Source organism: Aedes albopictus, chromosome 1 (genome assembly GCF_035046485.1).
Source record: "Aedes albopictus strain Foshan chromosome 1, AalbF5, whole genome shotgun sequence".
NCBI lineage: Eukaryota > Metazoa > Arthropoda > Insecta > Diptera > Culicidae > Aedes > Aedes albopictus.
Genome location: NC_085136.1, coordinates 323887670 through 323906958, shown reverse-complemented (window position 1 = coordinate 323906958; position 19289 = coordinate 323887670). Strand labels below are relative to the sequence as shown.

General features: G+C 40.6%; 2 protein-coding genes across 2 annotated transcripts in view; one reads left to right on the top strand and one right to left on the bottom strand.

Moving 5' to 3' along the window:
- Positions 1-15847, top strand: part of LOC109411497 (transcription initiation factor TFIID subunit 11) — a 25105-nt gene extending 9258 nt beyond the window's left edge. The window contains exons 2-6 of the mRNA XM_062861226.1: positions 7567-7579; positions 8968-9243; positions 9321-9521; positions 9844-9982; positions 13584-15847. Of these exons, the coding sequence (XP_062717210.1) occupies positions 7567-7579; positions 8968-9243; positions 9321-9521; positions 9844-9982; positions 13584-13732 (778 nt within the window). The 3' untranslated portion in view covers positions 13733-15847. The remainder of the gene's footprint in view (positions 1-7566; positions 7580-8967; positions 9244-9320; positions 9522-9843; positions 9983-13583) is intronic.
- LOC109415927 (cyclin G) overlaps positions 1-19289 on the bottom strand; it is a gene marked incomplete in the record, with an annotated part of 220614 nt that overhangs the window by 3259 nt on the left and 198066 nt on the right.

Sequence of the window (19289 nt, the reverse complement as noted above, 5' to 3'; positions counted from 1 at the left end):
TTTCGTGTCGCTTTTTTGGCTGTTCAAAGTCGTAAGAAATAGAAAATTAATACTTCATATATTTCTGGAAGCAAGCACGCGACTACGTCTTTAGTCCAAAATTGTTTCAGATTTCTGTGATTAGAAACGATATTTGAAATTGGAAAAATTGTTTTCGGCTCGTTTAAGGACTTAAATATCCAAAAAGCTACAATGAAACATATCGCCCATTTTACTGGCACTTTACCAGATTTGCTGGTATGTCTGAAACATACTGGTGTTCACGGTGCGGCTTCGGAGTCAGTTTGGCTTTCTATTCCGCAGAACCATTACCTGTTCTGTGGTTTAGTTGGTTAATGCGCCGGTCTAGCGAATACGGAGTCGTGGTTTCGAATCCCACCAGAACGCGATTTTTTCACAAATTTCATCTCTCAATTTGTCAATTAGCAACATTTCGTGTCTTCTAATTACAAGTTTTTCCAGTATCCAGAAAGCTGTTCAAGTAAAATTTAAGTATTCAGAAGCAGCAGAAGTACCAGCCAGGTTTTTCTGTTCAACGTGCACTTTATGATGCCACGAAAATATTTACCTAATCTTCAACAGCACCGTATTCCCAAAAACTTTTCTTTGATACACTTCCAACAGAAAAAAATATTACTATTAAGAGCTACAGTATGTACGTGGACAGGATTTTACTAATACTGTCACCCTTACTAGAATTACTCCACATCTGATGTAAAATGATTGGTGTAAAATTTGTTATAAGAATAAATTTCTGAAATTTAGTAAACCATATTCATTCAGAATTTCACTCGGCTTCAGCTAAACTTTCTTTTTTTATCCCCGCATTAGGGAGAAATTAGAGGAAAATAAGCTGCGTCCAATTATCTGAGCTTTTGTGGCGAGACCTAACATTGACTGAGAATATTTATAATCATTGGTTGGTGATCATTCCTAAAAGACGGAGAGGGTAGAGTACTTCTTCATTGCAGTGTGAAAAACAAGCTTTAAGTTAGAATTCACGTAGAAGAAAAGCTTAAAAAATCTTTATTCTTATCATCATTTAGAACGTTGTTGCAAGACAGTGCTAGAACAGTGATTGTTTTCAACTGTAATCGTTCTTAAATATGGTTTATTGTATTAGTATTACTATTAAAAGACACGGACACGTTCAATGCTTCTAGTGAGCTATACGCTTCTTGAAGGAAGCACGATACTAGACAACGGACTAGCATGCAACGCCCAGTGGCACAGCCGGAAACTTTTCCTGACAGCTGCGGCGGCAATCGAACCCGCGCTCCCTAGCACGATGCGACTAAATGCTTGGTGACATTAGCCGCACGGCCATGAAGCCACACAATTTGTTAACTAGTTAAATTATGCATTTATTATTATTATTATTATTATTATTATTATTAATTATGATTTTGAGTGGATTTTTTTTTTACATTGTTCCATTCTTTTACGTAAAACAAGAGTTGGGTGATACATACTCCAAAAATGTCCATTTTGAAAAACCGGGAAAAGTTGAAAAATCGTACCGGGAAAACCGGGGAAAAGACGGGAATTCCAAAACTAACATTGAGTGGCCACCCTGCATTCGTCGATGACATAAAATTTGTAAAGAAGAGAGTTTAAGCAGCTCTGGGGTAGACCTATGGTTACTTGATTTATGACGTTCCATGAGATTCCATGAAATATTAGGGTCCTAAAATGAAAGACGAAATCTCGCTTTCATTAATCAAGCACGGTATTCTAATCGGAATTGTACCTACTTTACTCGAACTCGAAAAACGAAGGAATAATGAGAAAATTCAAAATAAGAAAAAGGACAAATAGTTCTAGTTTAACATTTGAGGTAGACCTTGACGGAACTTGGCATTTTTCGCACTTTTGGGATTCTAAAATGTTCCACAATGACAAAAAAAAAATCACTAAAAGTGTGTGTTATAAGCGAGATGCGCAACAAAAGATTAACAGTTAAAAATAGGGTTTTTGTGCCATCAGTAATCACACGCTCTCAATTTCATCAATTTTTGTTTTCATGCGTGCTCAACAAAAAAAAAGAAACAAAACGAACAGTGCTTCAATCCTTTGTTTTTCGTAGGATGAAAATGGAAGCCACATGCTTGAAAAGGGAACCAATACCATCTATATATATAAAAATGGATTTCTGTCTGTCTGTCTGTCTGTCTGTCTGTCTGTCTGTCTGTCTGTCTGTCTGACCGCTATGGATTCGGAAACTACTGAACCGATCGGTCTCAAATTTTGTATGCAGGGGGGTTTGGGACCGGGGAAGGTTCTTAGCCTAATGTGAGACCTCTCCGGTCGATGGAACGGGGGGCTCCCATACAGATGACTTCGCGGGGGACGTCCCTATGGAGCTGCATGTCAAAAAAACACAGTAGGCAGGCAGTACGACGTTTGCCGGGACAGCTAGTTACCAATAAATATGGCCGTACCGTGGTTGGAACGGACAATAAAAACGTCAAAAAATGAGTAAATAGATATGCACTCTTGGATTATATTTTGTGGTTTAAACCAAGAATCTAGATAGGGCTTTAGGAGCCTATTACATTTGCTTTTCAGACATCAAATTATACAAGTGGGGTTTCGAACTACTGGGGCAACTGCGTCAATTCCCGGCACGTCACAGCGAAACAAATCAAAATATAACTTGCCGCATATTTTCCAAACGCACTGTCGTAGGTAATCATCTCCCGCAATAATTCCGTAACGGAATTCACAGTCAATGAGCTACACGTTCACTCTGAAGTCGCACAAGTGCTCAGATCAACTTTTACACGCAGACAGGTGTACTCTGGCAGCACAAAGATGGGTGCCGAAGTGATTTCCCATTTGATTTTGCTGGAAGTTCGGCACTGGTGCCGGGAATTGGCGCTGGACTAGGTGCAGTAAACTCGTTCAAGATCAAATTTCCGACAGAAAACCTTAACAACAATCACTGTCAACAACAAGTTCACGCAATAAGGTATCTGATTCAGGTGGAAAAAGTGGACGAAAACGGTCGTTTCGTTGTGAATTTAGGTAATGCACAATTTTGTTTACCTGTTGTGCCGGGAATGGAATAAAAAAGCCTAGTTGTTTAACCATCTAGCGATCGCGCTGTTGTATTTTGTACAACACATTGAAAAAATCTCGTTTTTTTGTGTTCAGCATTGGTGGTGGTGGTCGCCAACCGTGCGAGTTACGGAAGGTTAAAATTGGAGAATCCGCTGTCGCTTGGCGGTTGAAGATCACTGCGTCCAGATTTTAGGAGTTTTGTGATATACCCTTTTGCTCTGAATCAAGCAAGTTATCTCAGTAACATGTGTCACTGAGATACCTTGGTATCGACTGAACTCAAGACCAACTATTATGTATTGATGAATAGAGATGCTGAGTTACAGTATGTGATTTCCCCATTCTGGCGAGACTAGCTTTATGAAGCCAACCACGTCCGTGGGGGTTAAGATCCATATGTCAGCAGGCCCTAAGAAGGGCTAGTCCAGAACTTTGGACCTACGATGGTTATGTGCAATGAAATAGCAAAAGATAAGTTCTGATGTTTCTCGCTCCTCGTCACCGAAGCAACAACTTGAAGTTTGGATTGCTCTCCGATCTTTTGTATTTGCAGGGGCAGTGTCCAAATATTAGACCGGCGTTGATGTTAAGATCCCATTTGGGTTGGCTCGTATAGGGAAGTGAGTTCCACTTTAATGTTTTATTGACTGACCACATAAATGTTTGTTCAGTTCCATTTTTGTAGAGTGTGACATCCCAACAAAATAGATCAATGCCAATAAACCTTTCATTAGGTCCATTCCTTTTAGCTCAGCAACAATCTCGTTTCCCGCTAGACTAGACCCATATGTGCTGAGATCCAATATAGGCAGAATCGGTTGCGTATGGGTAAGTTGTTCAAAGCCAGAATGAATTCCCACACTAGCTTTGAGTTGTGTAGTTATTATGCGACTTAAGTGGCGCTTGAAAGACCACACTGGTGGAGTTTGTCTAAAAGGACATCTGCGCAAACTGCATCAAAATCCCACTAAGGATTTCCGAGTGAACGACGCCGTTTGCTAATTATGCGAAGTACCCTTGGTAAAATATTGCCTTCTACGCACAAAAACTGCTGAAAAGTCACATAACAAATGGTGAGAAGTCTCAGTTGCATAGTTACAGAATCGACAGACATCAGCTTGACATCGATTAATGTTTTTTAAATAATATTTTGTCAGGCAGTGTCCCGTGAGAAGCCCAATAGCTATGCTAAGATTTTGTATTTAAGTTTAACAGTTTTTCTGTAGTTTTATCATTCGGAGTTATGAATAGTTTGGATTGTCTTGGTGTTTTCGTAGCAATCCAGTTTGATCGTATCATTTAATCCTTCCATCGTTTTATTTCCATTTTTATTTCACATTTGGATACACCACAAAAAGGGTTTGGATCTATGAATTAAACTTCTGAGCCTTCTCTGGAAAGTATATCAGCTTTCTCATTACCTTCTATTCCACAGTGGCCGGATAGTCAGTACAAATCAACCTGGATTTTAGCAGCCAACTGACATGTGAATGATTATAGTGCATTCAAAGCCGCTTGACTAGCTCAAAATATGCAAATCCGTGTATGCCTGTATTTTCTCTTATAGGGTGCCGTTATAGTTACGCGTGAGAGTGAGAGTGCGCGTGTGCGAAGCCGCAAAAAAATATCAACAAGAGCAAATCCACGAAAATCCTTTGGACGCGCACTCCCACTCACACTTTGAAGCGGCACTATGGCAGCGCCGTAACCCTCCTAGGATGTTAGGATTATCGCACCACGATGGTGTAGGGCACGTTCAGTATGCCTGAGTGGGTCATATTGACACCAGTATCTTACTAGGGTTAAGGCATACAGATACACACTCCAGAATTGCATATATTTCCGCAAAAAAAAAGGTTGACCATTTTTTCATTGGTATTGAAATATTCAGCCCTGGCCCGGTAATTCCAGCACCAGTGCCACGATTCATTTTTGAGCCATCTGTGTAGAAAATAACCGATCCTGGTAGGATATTTGGTCCACCTGATTCCCATACTTGACGATCAGTGTTAACCACTGTGTACGGTAGAATTTTGATGTGTACATTGCTGTGACATATGGGACGATGAATGATCAATGGATGAACTAATGAATATTTGTTTGTAGTGCACCCCCTAGCAAAAACCCGTAGTTTCGCTCATGTATATCAAAGTTCAGTCGCTTATCCATCCAGTCTCCGTTCAGTACTACAAATTGATTAACGGGAAAATCTTCCAGTATACTGAGATGCAAAAAAATATTACCTTCCAATATTTCATCTTAGCCTTAGAGTACTCTTTTCAGCTTCCATTTGCACATATTGATGCAGTGGAAGTTTATAGAGAGCCGCATCTAAGGCCTTTGATGGTGTACAGTGGTCTCCTATTAGACGGTGTCACCCATTTTAAGCCCACTGCAATTTCTCAGCTGTCTTGCACCCGATCCAGTTGATTTTTTGCTTGTAGTAAGGCTACATTATAGGCTAGTCACATACCGAAAATTAAATAAATTGGTTGAAAGACAACGTGGGAATTACGGTGGGCGTAAAGTGGGGGGCAGCGTCTTATAGGAGACCCGACTGTACTATATATTGCTCCTGTTATAGCCATACAAGCCAAACGTTGTACTTTTTCAAGTCTTTTTTTTTTTGTCTTAGGCCACCTAACCAACGATGCATAAACTATCCTGGGTCTTACAATAATCGTATACATCCAGTGAATCATTTTTGTTTTGAGTCCCCATATTCTTCCAAACGTAGTTTTACTTACTCAAAGAGCACTCGTACCTCTGTTAATGTCATATTCTAAATGTAAGTTCCAATTAAGTTTACCATTATTCCCAGATATTTAGCAGTTGTCGAGTATTGAAGGATAGATCCATTGATTTCCAAAGTGTTCAAAGTAATTTTTCTTCTACGGGTAAGTGGTACTAAGACTGCTTCTGAAGGGTTGATGTTCATGCTTCGTTTTGACGCCAACGCCAGGTGCAGTTTGATGCAAATTGCATTTTGTTTGTAATGATGCTGTCAAACTTTCCACGCACTATTATAACTACGTCATCTAATACCAGCTTCGTAGCCGTGCGGTTAGCGGCGCCAGTTGTCTAGGCGTATCGTAAGCTTCAAAGTGTGGGTTCGATTCCCGCTCCAGTCGGTGAACTATTATAACTATTTCATCTGCGAAACCGCTGACTTCGAAGCCTTTTTCCACTAGTGTATTGAGAAGATCATCAACGACAAATGACCTTAGCAAGGGGGACAATACACCCCCATGAGGACATCAATTCAGCAGACACTTTTCTACTATTTGGCATTGCCATTATCCACCTTTTGATACAAGGATCGAAGTTTATATTTACTATTGAATTGTCAATAGAGCTGTCAGACGCATTATGAAAAGCCCCTTCCATGTCAAGAAATGCTACAAGAGCAATTTCTTTCCTGTCAAGCGTAGTTTCTATGTGACTAGTTCGTAAAGAGCTGTGACTGTAGATTTATGGGATTGGTAAGCAAATTGATATCTGCTAAGTGTATATTGTTTGTAAATAAGGCGCTATCCACTACGTAGACTAATTTTTATCCGTCTCAGTCGAATATTTACTTGTACATACTTGAACTGAATCCGGACAAACTTTTTTCGTGAAATCGAAAATCCTGTCTATCCTTATATACCGTTAGCGCGTTGCGCGATCTTCTTCTAACCTCATAGAGAGTTCACAATGACGTCTCCCGCGCGATAATCCGTTGACGAAATTCCTTTAGTAATCATATTTTTACGCCTTCACGATGCTCTTGATTTCCGGTGGAGAGAAGGGTATCGTTCATAGTCCTATCACAAAGCGAGAAGACTTCGCCGTAACCGCAGTTCCCGGAACCGGTCGATGCTGCGCTTGAAGAGCGTTGTTAACGATCATCTCGGACTCCAGACAAGAACTGCGAGGGAAGAATATCGATCGACTGCTCGCCCTCGGAGATTACCTCAGCATATTTTCCGCAGTCGATACGCTTCGTTAGCTCATACGCAAGGTCGATCTGGCGAGCCTGACGCGGATCATTGGCAGTCGATAAAAATGTTGATAAGGCATATGATCACTACCCCTCCCCATGGATATTCGATCTTGCCGCGATGGGAGGGCTTAACTCAATAGCAGTTAAGTCAGTTTCTTCACCTCCGCTTGGATTCTGGATGTTTTATTGAATTTCGCGGTATTATTTGTATTGTGCCACAAGTCTAATCCAATTCCTTTCCCCAACCTATACCTTTACCCTTCCGATGGTGTCCGCACGGACTATTACGGCCATTACCCCTCCCTGATCTTCGGCTTTGGATTGACTTGCGCTCTTATTGCCCCACCAAATGCTGCAAAATGAAATGAAATGAAAATGAAAATGATAAGGCATATGATCACTACCATGAGGATCCAGATTGCAAATCAATGATAGTGAATTCGAACAGATCTACTTTTTAATCCCGCAAAAAAAAGCTCAAAGTTAATAATCTTGTTTTCCCTTTCGCGGTCACGCAGTTGTCGCGGTTGGGTAAGTCTATCTCCAGGTGGCCTGGAAGGGATTTTGACAGATCTTTTTCGATTTGTATTTTTTTTCTTTTGGTATTGGACGAAGCACAAAGGATCCTTGGATCCGAGAATATAAACTATGGTGGTGCAACACCTTAAGGTGATACGGGACGCTGTATTGATTTTCCTATCTTCCTTTTCTTTCTAACAATTTGCCTCGCGATTTTGAAGATGGTAATCTCGATTTCTATCGCACAGAAGAGGTTCAAAAACAATCAGCATATGCACTGCAAGTGAGCATACACAATGATAAGTTTTTGTTCCAAAATATGAAGTAGATTTTGAGATTACCATCTTAGTAGCATCAGAGCAATGGCGGGTATTTCCCCGATCGTCCCGTTCGCCCTTAAGAAAACCCTGGAAAAAATAATGAAAAATTATCTTAGATTCCCATATAAAAAGTCTCTGAGAATTTTATAATTCAGTGGAAATCATAAACTGCTCCAGGAATATAAGAAAGAATCTAGAATTTTATGAAATTGTTCCTGGAATTTTCCTTAAGATTTCAGCTTACTTGGTTTCCTACGAAAACCTTTGATTATATAATAAATTATTAAATGATGATTCGTCAAAGAATTGCGTCGAAATGTATTAAGATCAACCACAAAAATGCATTATAAACTTCGCATGAGATTACCCTAGACATTATTTCCTATTTTTGTTTTGTTAGTAGTCAGATTTAGACACGCCAAAAGCCCAGCTAGGTTTTTTTTGACTTGGCATATTGTTGCTCTAGGAGGTAAACAAATTGACAAAGAATATCTAATAGAGACTGTGGGAATTTTACTAAATAAGGGCGCCGTTATCGTTACGCGTGAGAATGTGGCTGCGCGTGTACGAAGTGGCAAAGAAGAATATCAACGACAGAAAATCCATGCAAATCCTTTGCATGCCTCACTTTGACGCGGCACTATGGTAGCGCAGTAACGCACCAACAACTTTTTAGAAATGATTCAGAGACTCGTACAAAAGCCTTAGCCTTGCTTTAATTTAGGAATATCCGACCATCCACGAATAACTTATCTCTAAAGGTTTCGTAACCTCATGTATAGAATTCGCCGGTTTTCTTCATAATTAAATACAAGGTTATTCCTTTTAAATTGAAATAAATCGAAATTTAGCGAAATAATTATCAAATTTCAATAACAAATTTTGAAAACGACGTATAATCAATGGTGTAGCATTGATTATACGTCGTTTTCAAAATTTGTTACTGATTTGTGCTAATCTAATGCATCATTTCGTCGGAATACTATTCTAAAATTGAACAAACCATCCATCTCAAACAATTAACACTCTCTCGGATAACCACTAATACTTAATTTCTTTCTTTTTCTCCATCATCCGCAGGATTCCCTAAGAAAAAAGCAGCAACCGCCAGTCAGCAGTACGCCGTCAGTTGCTTCCAGTGCGCCCCCGCCACCCCCCTCCGGAGCCAGTTCGGTTGCCGCTTCCTCCACCAACATCGGCACCGTAGTCACATCGCAGATCTACACCAGCACAGCAGCCGCCGCCTCCACAGCCTCCGTCTCCGCCAGCGCCACCTCAATCTCGCCGGTCACGGTGACGAACACCGCACAGCCCACAGTCCACAGTGCGATCTTCAGTTCCGCCGACATCAAGGATGTGAGTATCTTACTTAAGTAAATGTTTGAACAAACTGTGACATTATCGGATAAGTTGTGCTTGGTTTGCTTGTCTAGGAGCTTGAATCTGAATTGGAAGATGAAGATGAAGGGGAAGAATTTGAAGTTGATTCGGATCTAGAGTCGGATTATTGGTGGGAAGATTGTGAAGAAGAAGAAGAAATTGTTCCGATGTCGGATTCTCCGGTCAAGAGGGAAAGTAGTTCTAGTGCTCAAGATAAGCAAGAACCGGCCACTTCCAGGGGTTCCCGGAAAAGAGTATGTTCAATGTAATTTGTGATATGGGATCAAGTGATGTATGACCAAGTAATCAAAAAAAAAACGTCATCTATTCATTAAAAATCCAATTTGACAAAAAAATAGTATAAAGATCAGTCAAGAAGCTCCAACATCTAAACGAGCAACTTTGTCATGCAGTTCTTAATCATTTTAAAACTCTGGGGAGCATCTGAAGCAATATTATAACTGAAATAAGAGTAATAATCTAGTGTAATATTTAAAAAGAGGGCAAAATGGTTCACTCATCTAATATCTTACGAAAGACTACATTATTCATTAATTCTAATTCGTTTTATTGCAGAAAATCGATGATGAAGATGCGAGTTGCAGTGGATCCTCTAGTAATAACTCCGCCGACGGAGATGACAAGGACGGTGACAAGGACAGCAAGAAGAAGAAGAACCGATGCGCAACCTGCCGCAAGAAAGTTGGACTGACTGGTAAGTGCTGTATTTTCGCAACCACGTATCTACTAATCGCAATAGGTTCCGCCTGAACGTTAACATTCCGCTTCTGGATTTGATATTCCGTTGTGATATTTTGATAGAACTCATGATCGATGATTCTAATTCAGGCCAAACATGTCTAAAGGTCCTATCTGCAGAAGAGAGGCTCTCTTTGGTTTCCCTCTCTTTCGTTAAGATATCAGCTATTTAAATGTATTATGATTGTCTCCTTGCATTGAACGATGGTCAAAACAATCGTCTTTTGATTTGTACTGCAAAAATAGTTGAAAAGTGTACCATTACATTGCAATAATTGAAAGAGAAAGTGAACAAAGAGAGCCTCTCAAATGCAGATAGGACCTATTGAAATGTTTGGCCTGAATTATTAGCAATTCCTCCCGATGTTTCTCTCAGAATACCTACCAAGATTCTTCTAGTAACTCCTTCCGTGAATCCGATATTCCACTGAAAATTCTCCCCGGAATTCCATCAATTATTCTTCAAGGGATTTTCAGGAATTTCTCCCGGTACTTCTCTCGGTATTCTCAAAGAGATTCATCTCGGGATTTCTTTCGGAATTCCCCCGAGAGAATTCTTTCAGGGATTCATTGATTGCTCCCGAGATCCATCCAAAAAATTCTCCCGGGATTTCTTTATTGATTTCTCCCGGGTTTCTTTGGGAACTTCTCCCGGGAATTCTTTAGAAATATCTTTCGGGTTTCCGGCCGGGATCCTTCGGGGGTTTCCCATAGAAATTAGTTAGAGATTCCTTTCCGGATTTCCGCCAGGGATTCCTTTACTGATTCTTCTCGGATTATCTTTGAGCATTTCTCCTGCATTGCCTACAGAGATTTCTACCATGAGATTCCTACAGGGATGCCTCCTGGGCACCTTTTTGGGATTCATCCCGGGGTTCTTTCAGCGATACATCTAGAGATTCTTTCAGCAATTTCTTCCAGGATTTTTCACGGGATTCTTTATTAAATCCTCATGGGATTCCTTCAAGGATTTCTCTCGGTATTTCTGTCAGTGCTTATTCCAGGGAATTTAAAGAATTTCTTTCAGCCAGGAATCTCCCCTCCCCCGTGGGATTCTTTCATTGATTTTTCCCTGTATTCCTTCAGGCATTTTTCCGGGATTCCTTCTTTGATTCTTCCGGGACCCCTTTAGGGATAAGGATTGATTCAGGGATTCCTCCCGAGCTTCTTTCAGGGATTCTTCCATGATTTTTTTAGGGATCCTCGAGATTCTTTCCGGGATCGTTCCCAGAATCTTTCCTAGGATTCTATCATTGATTTCCCTCGGGTTTCCTTTAGGTATTTTTCCCGGGGTTTGTTAAGAAAAATCTTTTGTGTTCATCAAAAATTCCATCAAAGATCGGGATTTCTTCAACGATCCTTTCAGCGATTTCTTCATTAATTGCTCCAGGGGTTTTAACCCTTTCCTTCGCACGACTTCAAACGACTATTTCTATGCCAAAAAACCGTTTCTAAAAAAGTTATTGCAAATCGGCTAAATTTTTCGAAATCAATGAAAAACTTTTTTGTTGTAAATCAATAGGTTTTTGATTGTTTATCAATAGCTCCACTATTGAAACAAATAGTTACTAGTTGGGTTAACCTTATGAGGTTACAGTCATATTCTAAAAATTATTGCATCATATTCACCTAATTCCGTTTGTCCCGAATCCGTCGAAAATCGACGGTGCTCTAGAGCAACCATGGGAAGTAGAGGGTTAAGAGATTTTTTCCGTGATTTTCACATTGATTACCTCCGGGTTTTCTTTAGAACTTCCAACTGCATTACATTCAGTTCAGGGAATCTTGCATGGATTCCTGCCGGCATTACTTCCTTAATTCCTCCCGGATTTCCTTTTGCGATTTTTCCCGGGATTTCTTTGAAACACTCTGCCGGGTCCTCCAAAGATTCCATCATCTTCTACTTACTGATTTATTCCCCTTCAGGGAATTCCCCATGGGTTCCTTCCGCGATTGTTTCAGGGATTCCTTCCGAGATTCCTCCTGGACTTTCTCTCGGAGTTCCTACGTGGATTCCTCCGGAAATTAACTTAAGAAACTTCCTTTTTCGGGATTTCTTCAGCAATTTTACCTAAGTTTCCGGTAGGGATTCTGCCTGGACTAGCTCCCGGAAATCTTTTTTTGTGATTCTTTCCCCAACTTTCTTCAGGGATTCCTCCCGAGATATCGTCATTGTTTTCTCACACGGTCTTGTTTTTCAGCGATTCCTTCATTGATTCCTCCTGGAATTTTTTCATCGACATCTCTCGGACGTCTATGATGGTTCAATTTTGGGCTTCCTTCAGATATTTCTTCTGACTTTCCATCAAGGATCCCTCCCGGGTAGAGGCTTAAGACGTCATTTTTTCGTCCGAGGCTTTTTTTTTCAAGAGTAGCTCCAGAGATTCTATCAGGAATTCCGTCAAGGATTCTTCCAGGGATCTTTCAGGATTAATCCAGCGATTCCTTTCGGGATTTCTTTATTGGTTTTTCCCGATATTTCCCGATCAGGATTTCCTCATGGGATTTCTCCCGCGATTCCTTTCAGGTTTTCTTTACAAATTTCATCTGGATGTCCTTCAGGGAGTCTTGCATGAATTCCCCCCAGGATTATTTCTTTGATTCCTCCCGGATGTCCTTCATGGATTTTTCCCGAAACTTCCTTAAAATATTCTCCTGGGTCTCCATCAAATTCCAATGACTACTTCCAGATTTTTTTTCTCTTGGATTTCTCCCGGCATTACTTCCCTGATTCATCTCGGAATTCCTCTCAGGATTCATTTAGGGATTGTTTCAGGGATTCCTTTCGAGATTCCTTTATTGATTCCTTCTGGGTTTCTTTTAGGAATTTCTCCCGGAATTTCTTCGTCGATTTCTCTCGGGCTTCCTTTAGGGTTCCATTTCGAGATTCCATTAGACATCTATCCTGACTTTTCGTTAGGTATTCCTTCCGGGATGCTGTCATTGTTTCTTCCCGGGTTTTTTTTTACGAATGGCTCCAGAAATTCTCAAGGAAATTCTATCAGGAATTCCTTAAAGGATTCTTCCTGGGATCTCTCAGGGAGGGATTTCCCCAGGATTCTTTCAGGGATTCCTCACGAAATTCCTCAAGTGATTTCTCCCAGGTTTGAATTCAAGAGTGCTTCCGGGATTGTTACGAGTATTTCTTCAGAGATTCCACCAGATTTCTTTTGATGATTCCTCCAAAATTGCCCCCAGGATTCTTGCAGGGGTTTCCAGTATTTATCTCAGGTTTCCTCTCGAAAGTTTTCATGAGACCGGATTCCTTCAGATAATCCTCCCTGTTGAATCCTGTTGAAATAATCGATTTATTGCTTTTCAGCGTAATTTCCTCACATGAAACTACTGTCTCGGAATATAAACGATAGTTTCCCGATGGAGAATTTCGCCGGTAGAAACAGATTTAAGACCTATTGAGAAAGGTTTCACAATTGGTTAAAATCCCCTAGATTGTGCAATTAAACATTTACTTGAGAGTTTGGCCATCTTTACCAATATACAGTGAAAATAACTTCCCGATCGCAACTAATCATTGATCTCCTTCATTCCTCCTGCAGGTTTCGAGTGCAGATGTGGTGGCCTGTATTGCGCGATACATCGATACAGTGATAAGCACGAATGCTCGTTCGACTATCGGGAACTGGGCGCGGCGGAAATTAGACGTAACAATCCTGTCGTGGTCGGAGAGAAAATTCAAAAAATTTGAACACTCGTGCCATCTATTATCTATTAATATACATATACATATAATTCAATTTAATCTTAATGAAATATAAATATTACAAACAAACAAAAAATAATGGAAGAGGAGAAAAAGAAAGAAAATTAAAAAGCGGAGAACAAAACAAAACACAAACACACACAACTGAAACAGCAACATACACATACAAGAACAGCAAACAAGAGAGTAAAACAAAAGAGAAACGAGAAATCCTTATATACATATTAAACAATACAACAATAAAAATGCAAGGAATGTAAAGTTGATGCTAGTAATTACATTTCAATAAATTTATTGTAATTGGACGATGCTGAAAATAGTATATTATAATTTCGAGAAACACTCACAAACACATTCATTATTGCTACCTACCACATTCAGTCAGACATTACATACACACACACCAAGAAGTGGTTTATTAGCGGAACATTAGCTCACACATCCATACCTACACAAACACACACAAAACACAATCAACCAACACGGACAGGAGTGACACGTGAAAACAAAAACTGTGTTTTTAGACGTCGACGACAGGATTATTACGATGTGTACTAATTAATAAACTAGAATCAATTTGCCAATTTATCACTATTACGTGGAAGTTTGTTCGCTTGTAAATTAGTTTTGCTTCACACAATCATTGTGTACTATTATTATACAAAACAACAAGATGTAGTAGAGAGGTAAACGGATAGAGTGGATCGTTTCGCACGGCATCCTTGGCGTGTGAAATGGATCATCGCCTAGAAGTCGCATGGAGAGGAGAGGGATCCATCGAGTGAGTGAGCTGGAAGTGCGATTGCGAGGTGTCGTTCGTAAGAACTGAAACCGTGTCCCTGGGGGTTCTACAGCGTTTGGCGAGGAGATCCCCCTGAGGGTGAGTGCAAGTGTTGTTGAGTGTGGAGTGAGCCATTGTTTTCCGGTGATTCTGTGATTTACTGCTGCACAACTTGGTGTGTGGTGTGCCTGTGGTCGTCCGTCGTGGGACCCCTTCAGTGGGTCTTTTAGTGTGCGTGTGTGTGATCGAAGCTTATAGAAGATTTGGGGAAAAGAGAACACTCTATTATTCTACTTGTACGTGTAGGTACCTATCTATGCAAAACACTAGTGTATGCTATATTTGTTGTTTTCACAATGCCCTCTCCTTTGTTTCTGTTTTTGAGAATTTGTGCTTCTTGTTTATTTTCCCGGTTTCTTCGCCCCTTTTGTAAAAAGTATATATTATAATGGTAAATAATGGAATCCCTTTTTAAATCGTATTGTTTGCAATCAAAAAGTAACACAAACCCACACACGAAAAACACACTCGACTGGGATAATGCGAAATGCTATTATGCCTATTGAAACACCTAACGAGGAAAGGCAGAAGAGTAAGCGAAGCATGCAAGTGCAGGAACCGTATCCAACGGATTGATAGTACTATTCGGCTAAGTAAGAGAATTATTTACGCGCGGAAAGTGGGCAAATAAGGAGCTGAAATATAATGATGTGTGTGAATGAATATGTAATGATTTAAGCAAAATCAACGGTAGAACTAGGTAGAAATCGAGAGAAATTAAAAAAAAATCAAGCTAAAGTGTAATCCAGTCAGACAGAAAGCAAAACAGTTTGAAAGAAACAAACATAAAACTGCAAACTAAAGAGAAGGGAATGAAGTAAAACATTGGGTGAGAAAGAAAGTATATTTTAGTAACAAAACAATGGATAAAAATCAAAGAAAAAAAAAAACAGAAAAACATAACTAAGACAGAGAGAAATAGAGTAGAACGCGAAAACAGGCAGTTCCGATGCAAAAGAAAAATATACTTTCGATTTGTGTATAAAGAAATTTAGAAAGCTGATAGCAAGCAGCGCAGCGCCGAAGTTTATTGATTGAAGAATGATATTTTTGTTCGTTTTACGTTTAGTTTTATTTTGTGCCCTTGATAAGTACTCCGGTACATACTACATACTGCTACTAGAACTACACACACACAAAAGAAAAGAAAAAAAACACAGCTACTACTACTACTACGTGGATTGGAGTTTTTAAAGGAAGACAAACCACAAAAACAAGTATAGAAAATAACATTGTGTATTCTGCAGCATTATTTGAAACAGTTGTTTTCTTTGAGGGGGTGAGGGTCTGTTGTGCATTGACCTGTTGTGAAATGTCCTTGAATTGCAGTTGTTGTAGTTGGTTGGTCGATGTAGTGTTCTCTTAATAAGCTGAATCGCAGAATCTTCGAAGTGCTACTTCCACCTTTCAATCACCTCACGTCTGTTCGTCAAGAGGCGCCCGACCTTATTCGTGCAAATTTCGACTTGTGGCCGCTCGAAGCCGTTGCAGGATACGTTGAACTTCTGGCCAACTTCTGGCAGAACTTCCGTGTTCCTTGAGCGTTCCCAACTAACATTTTCAGCGCTATAAGCTTCAGTCATTTGCTTTCTGTTGTGTAACCATCGAGTAAAAGCAGTAAACGCGGAATAAAAGGAAAGCTAGTCAAATATAAAGCATAAGCTAATACACGACTGCAAAACAAGCACCATACAGCTACCAAACTCGGTTTTCAGAAATCCATTGCTTGTCACTGGGGCTGCCTTTACTCCACTCTATTCCAACTGCGGGAGTTTTCCCGGAAGATGTGAAAACTTGAACACATCGAATAGGAGAATAGGAGCTGCTACTATACAGTACAATTCGTTTACTGACAAATCCCCAAACCAGCAGCGCTTTAAAGGCCGTTATGCGATTTCATTACGGCTAGAATCTGTAATAAATAAACTGTTGGTTTACCAACACGGCTTGTCGGATGTAAACATTATTGTCAAAACAAACTTTAAGCGGGATATATAGCTACTACACAAATTCTTTACAGCTATCCATCTCTGTGCTGTGAAATTATTTGGGTTGCTTTTATTGCACTTTAATTCAATGCCGGAAGATTCTCCGGAAGATGTGCAAATCGAGTAAGAGTCCCAGCCACTACAACAGCTGCTTTTATACAGTACGTTTTGTAATGTTGCCAAAACACAAAACAGCAGCGCTTCGTAGCCGTTTAAAGAACACTCTTTCAGCTAGAAGCTGTGAAGAAGAATCTGTTGGCGCAATCACACAGCTTGTTCAATGTAAACATTATTGCGTTTGACGTTTCACAAGCTTTTGCAGCAAGTTGAAGTTGGGTAAGGTTTCTTGTGGCACAATTATGAAGCCTTGTCTGGAGTAAAACAAAACGGGCTATTTTCTATGTTATTTATAAATAGCAGTGTGGCAGCGAGGACATCATCGGGACCAGTGGATACGGAGATCGGGAGTTCGATTCCAAATAGCGGCAAGTACTTTAATTATTCAATTTTAAAAGTGATAATTCCAGTTCCACATGTATTGCGTCACGATATCCATAACCTAATTATATTTAAACGTTTAATTTGGGGATGTCGTATAACTATTATTTAACAACTGCGAAAAGGCTGAAAAAGCGCCTTCTCAAGATGTTATTCAGTTAGTGGTTACATAGGAGCCGAGAAAAGAGCTATGACTTGGTGGCATAGAAGCTTCTCGCACAGCATATACATGCTGATTAAGTTCGCCAGATTCATTGGTATAGGGCTTGCATAGAAGCTTCCATCTATATGTACAACACAGTAACTCAGCATCAAGCCGTATTGAGGACGCTTTGTTGACGTTTACATTCACAATAAATGTTAGTTGGGTTCTCAGCAGCGTCTTTATTCTCGAAAGGGACGGATCTACTGTTTTTGCTTCTGCTTGTATCGTTTCACGTTCCACGGCTACTGTTTTCGCTTCTGTTTGTATCTATCCACGTTCTGCCGAGTTCCATGCTGCAGCATTACCAATCAGTTGCACAGCATCAGAAAAACGCGAGCCCTTTACAAAAAAAAATGCAAAACTTATGATTTCCTTGCAAAATTACACTTACTTACCTTACCGGTCAGACTAAGGTCCACCTAGCTCGCTGCGCACCACGTCTTCTTGTACCGGTCGGGTGGCTCTCGAGAACCATTTTAGTCGGGTTGCTATCCGACATTCTGATGACGTGACCCGCCCACTGTTACCTCCCGACTTTCGCGGTGTGGCCGATGGTTGGATCTCTCAGCAGGTGATGCAGCTTCGTCTTCTCCAAGTCCCGTCTTCCATCTGCACTCCGCCGCAGATGGTACGCAATACCTGCCGTTCGAAAAATCCAAGGGCGCGTTGATCCTCTGCACGTAGTGTCCATGTTTCGTGCCCATAGAGGACTACCGGTCTAATCAGCGTTTTGTAGATAGTTCGTGACTTCGTGTGACGGCGAACTTTGTTCGATCGTAGAGTTCTGCGGAATCCCGTGAGCCCAAGTACACGAAATCTTCAACCGCCTTGATTTCATCACCGTCGATAGAAATTCGGGGTGGCGGGCGCGGTGAATCCTCCCTGGAGCCACCATGTACTTTGTCTTTGACACGATAATGACTTATCCGATTCCCCTGGCTTCATTCTTCAATCGGATGTATGTTTCCGCTATCGATAACTCCAAAAGAGCGGTGATCCTCTGCACGTATGATCCATGTTTCGTGCTCATGAAGGACTACCGGTCTAATCAGCGTTTTGTAGATAGCTAACTTCGTGTGACGATGAACTTTGTTCTATCGTAGAGTTCTGCGGAGTCCAAAGTAAGCTCGATTGCCTGCCACAATGCGTCTCTGAATTTCTCTGCTGGTGTCGTTGTCGGCGGTCACCAGTGAGCTCAAGTACACAAATTCTTCAACCGCCTCGATTTCATCACCGTTGATAGAAATCCGAGGTGACGGGCGCGGTGATTCCTCCCTGGAGCCACCATGTACTTTGTCTTCGACACATTAATGACTAATCCGATTCGCCTGACTTTACTCTTTAGTGGGATGTACGTTTCCGCTATCGTCTCAAATTTACGAGCTATAATTGCAATATCCCTCCCCATGGATATTCGATCTTGACGCGATGGGAGGGCACTTTGTGCCCCAATTTATTAATTTCTGATTCAGCCTTAAGATAGATGTGAATCTGGTTTAAGAGCTGAGCAGAGGTGAAAAAATCGGCCGTAAATGCTAATGGGGACCAGAGGAGTATCCGCAGTGAGCCTATCACAATTTCCAAAGCAATGTCATAGTTCAGCTTGCATAGACCCAATATTTTAGGAATTTGCAGTTAGATTTTGAGGAGCATTACGTAAAATTGGGTGTGGGTGGTATCTGCGTTACACTTACTACTCATCAATATTGCTCTAGGAATCTAGAAGACAATTGACGCTAGAAACTGCACTACCAGTTGAGCCTAGACAAAAGTAGCTAGTAATAGGAAACTATGGGCAGGATAACAGTATTAACATGGATTTTTTTCATTATTATTTATACATATCTTCCAAACGGGTGCATAGAATTTGGAACCGTTTGAACAGGAGCTCCTATTTCGAGTGTTAGTAATACCACGTAATACGTTTGTACAGGTCGGACTCAATTGTTCGGAGTCGGGTTCTGAAGCTTCGGAAACGTGTGTCTGGGGAACGAAATGTTGTATGTATAA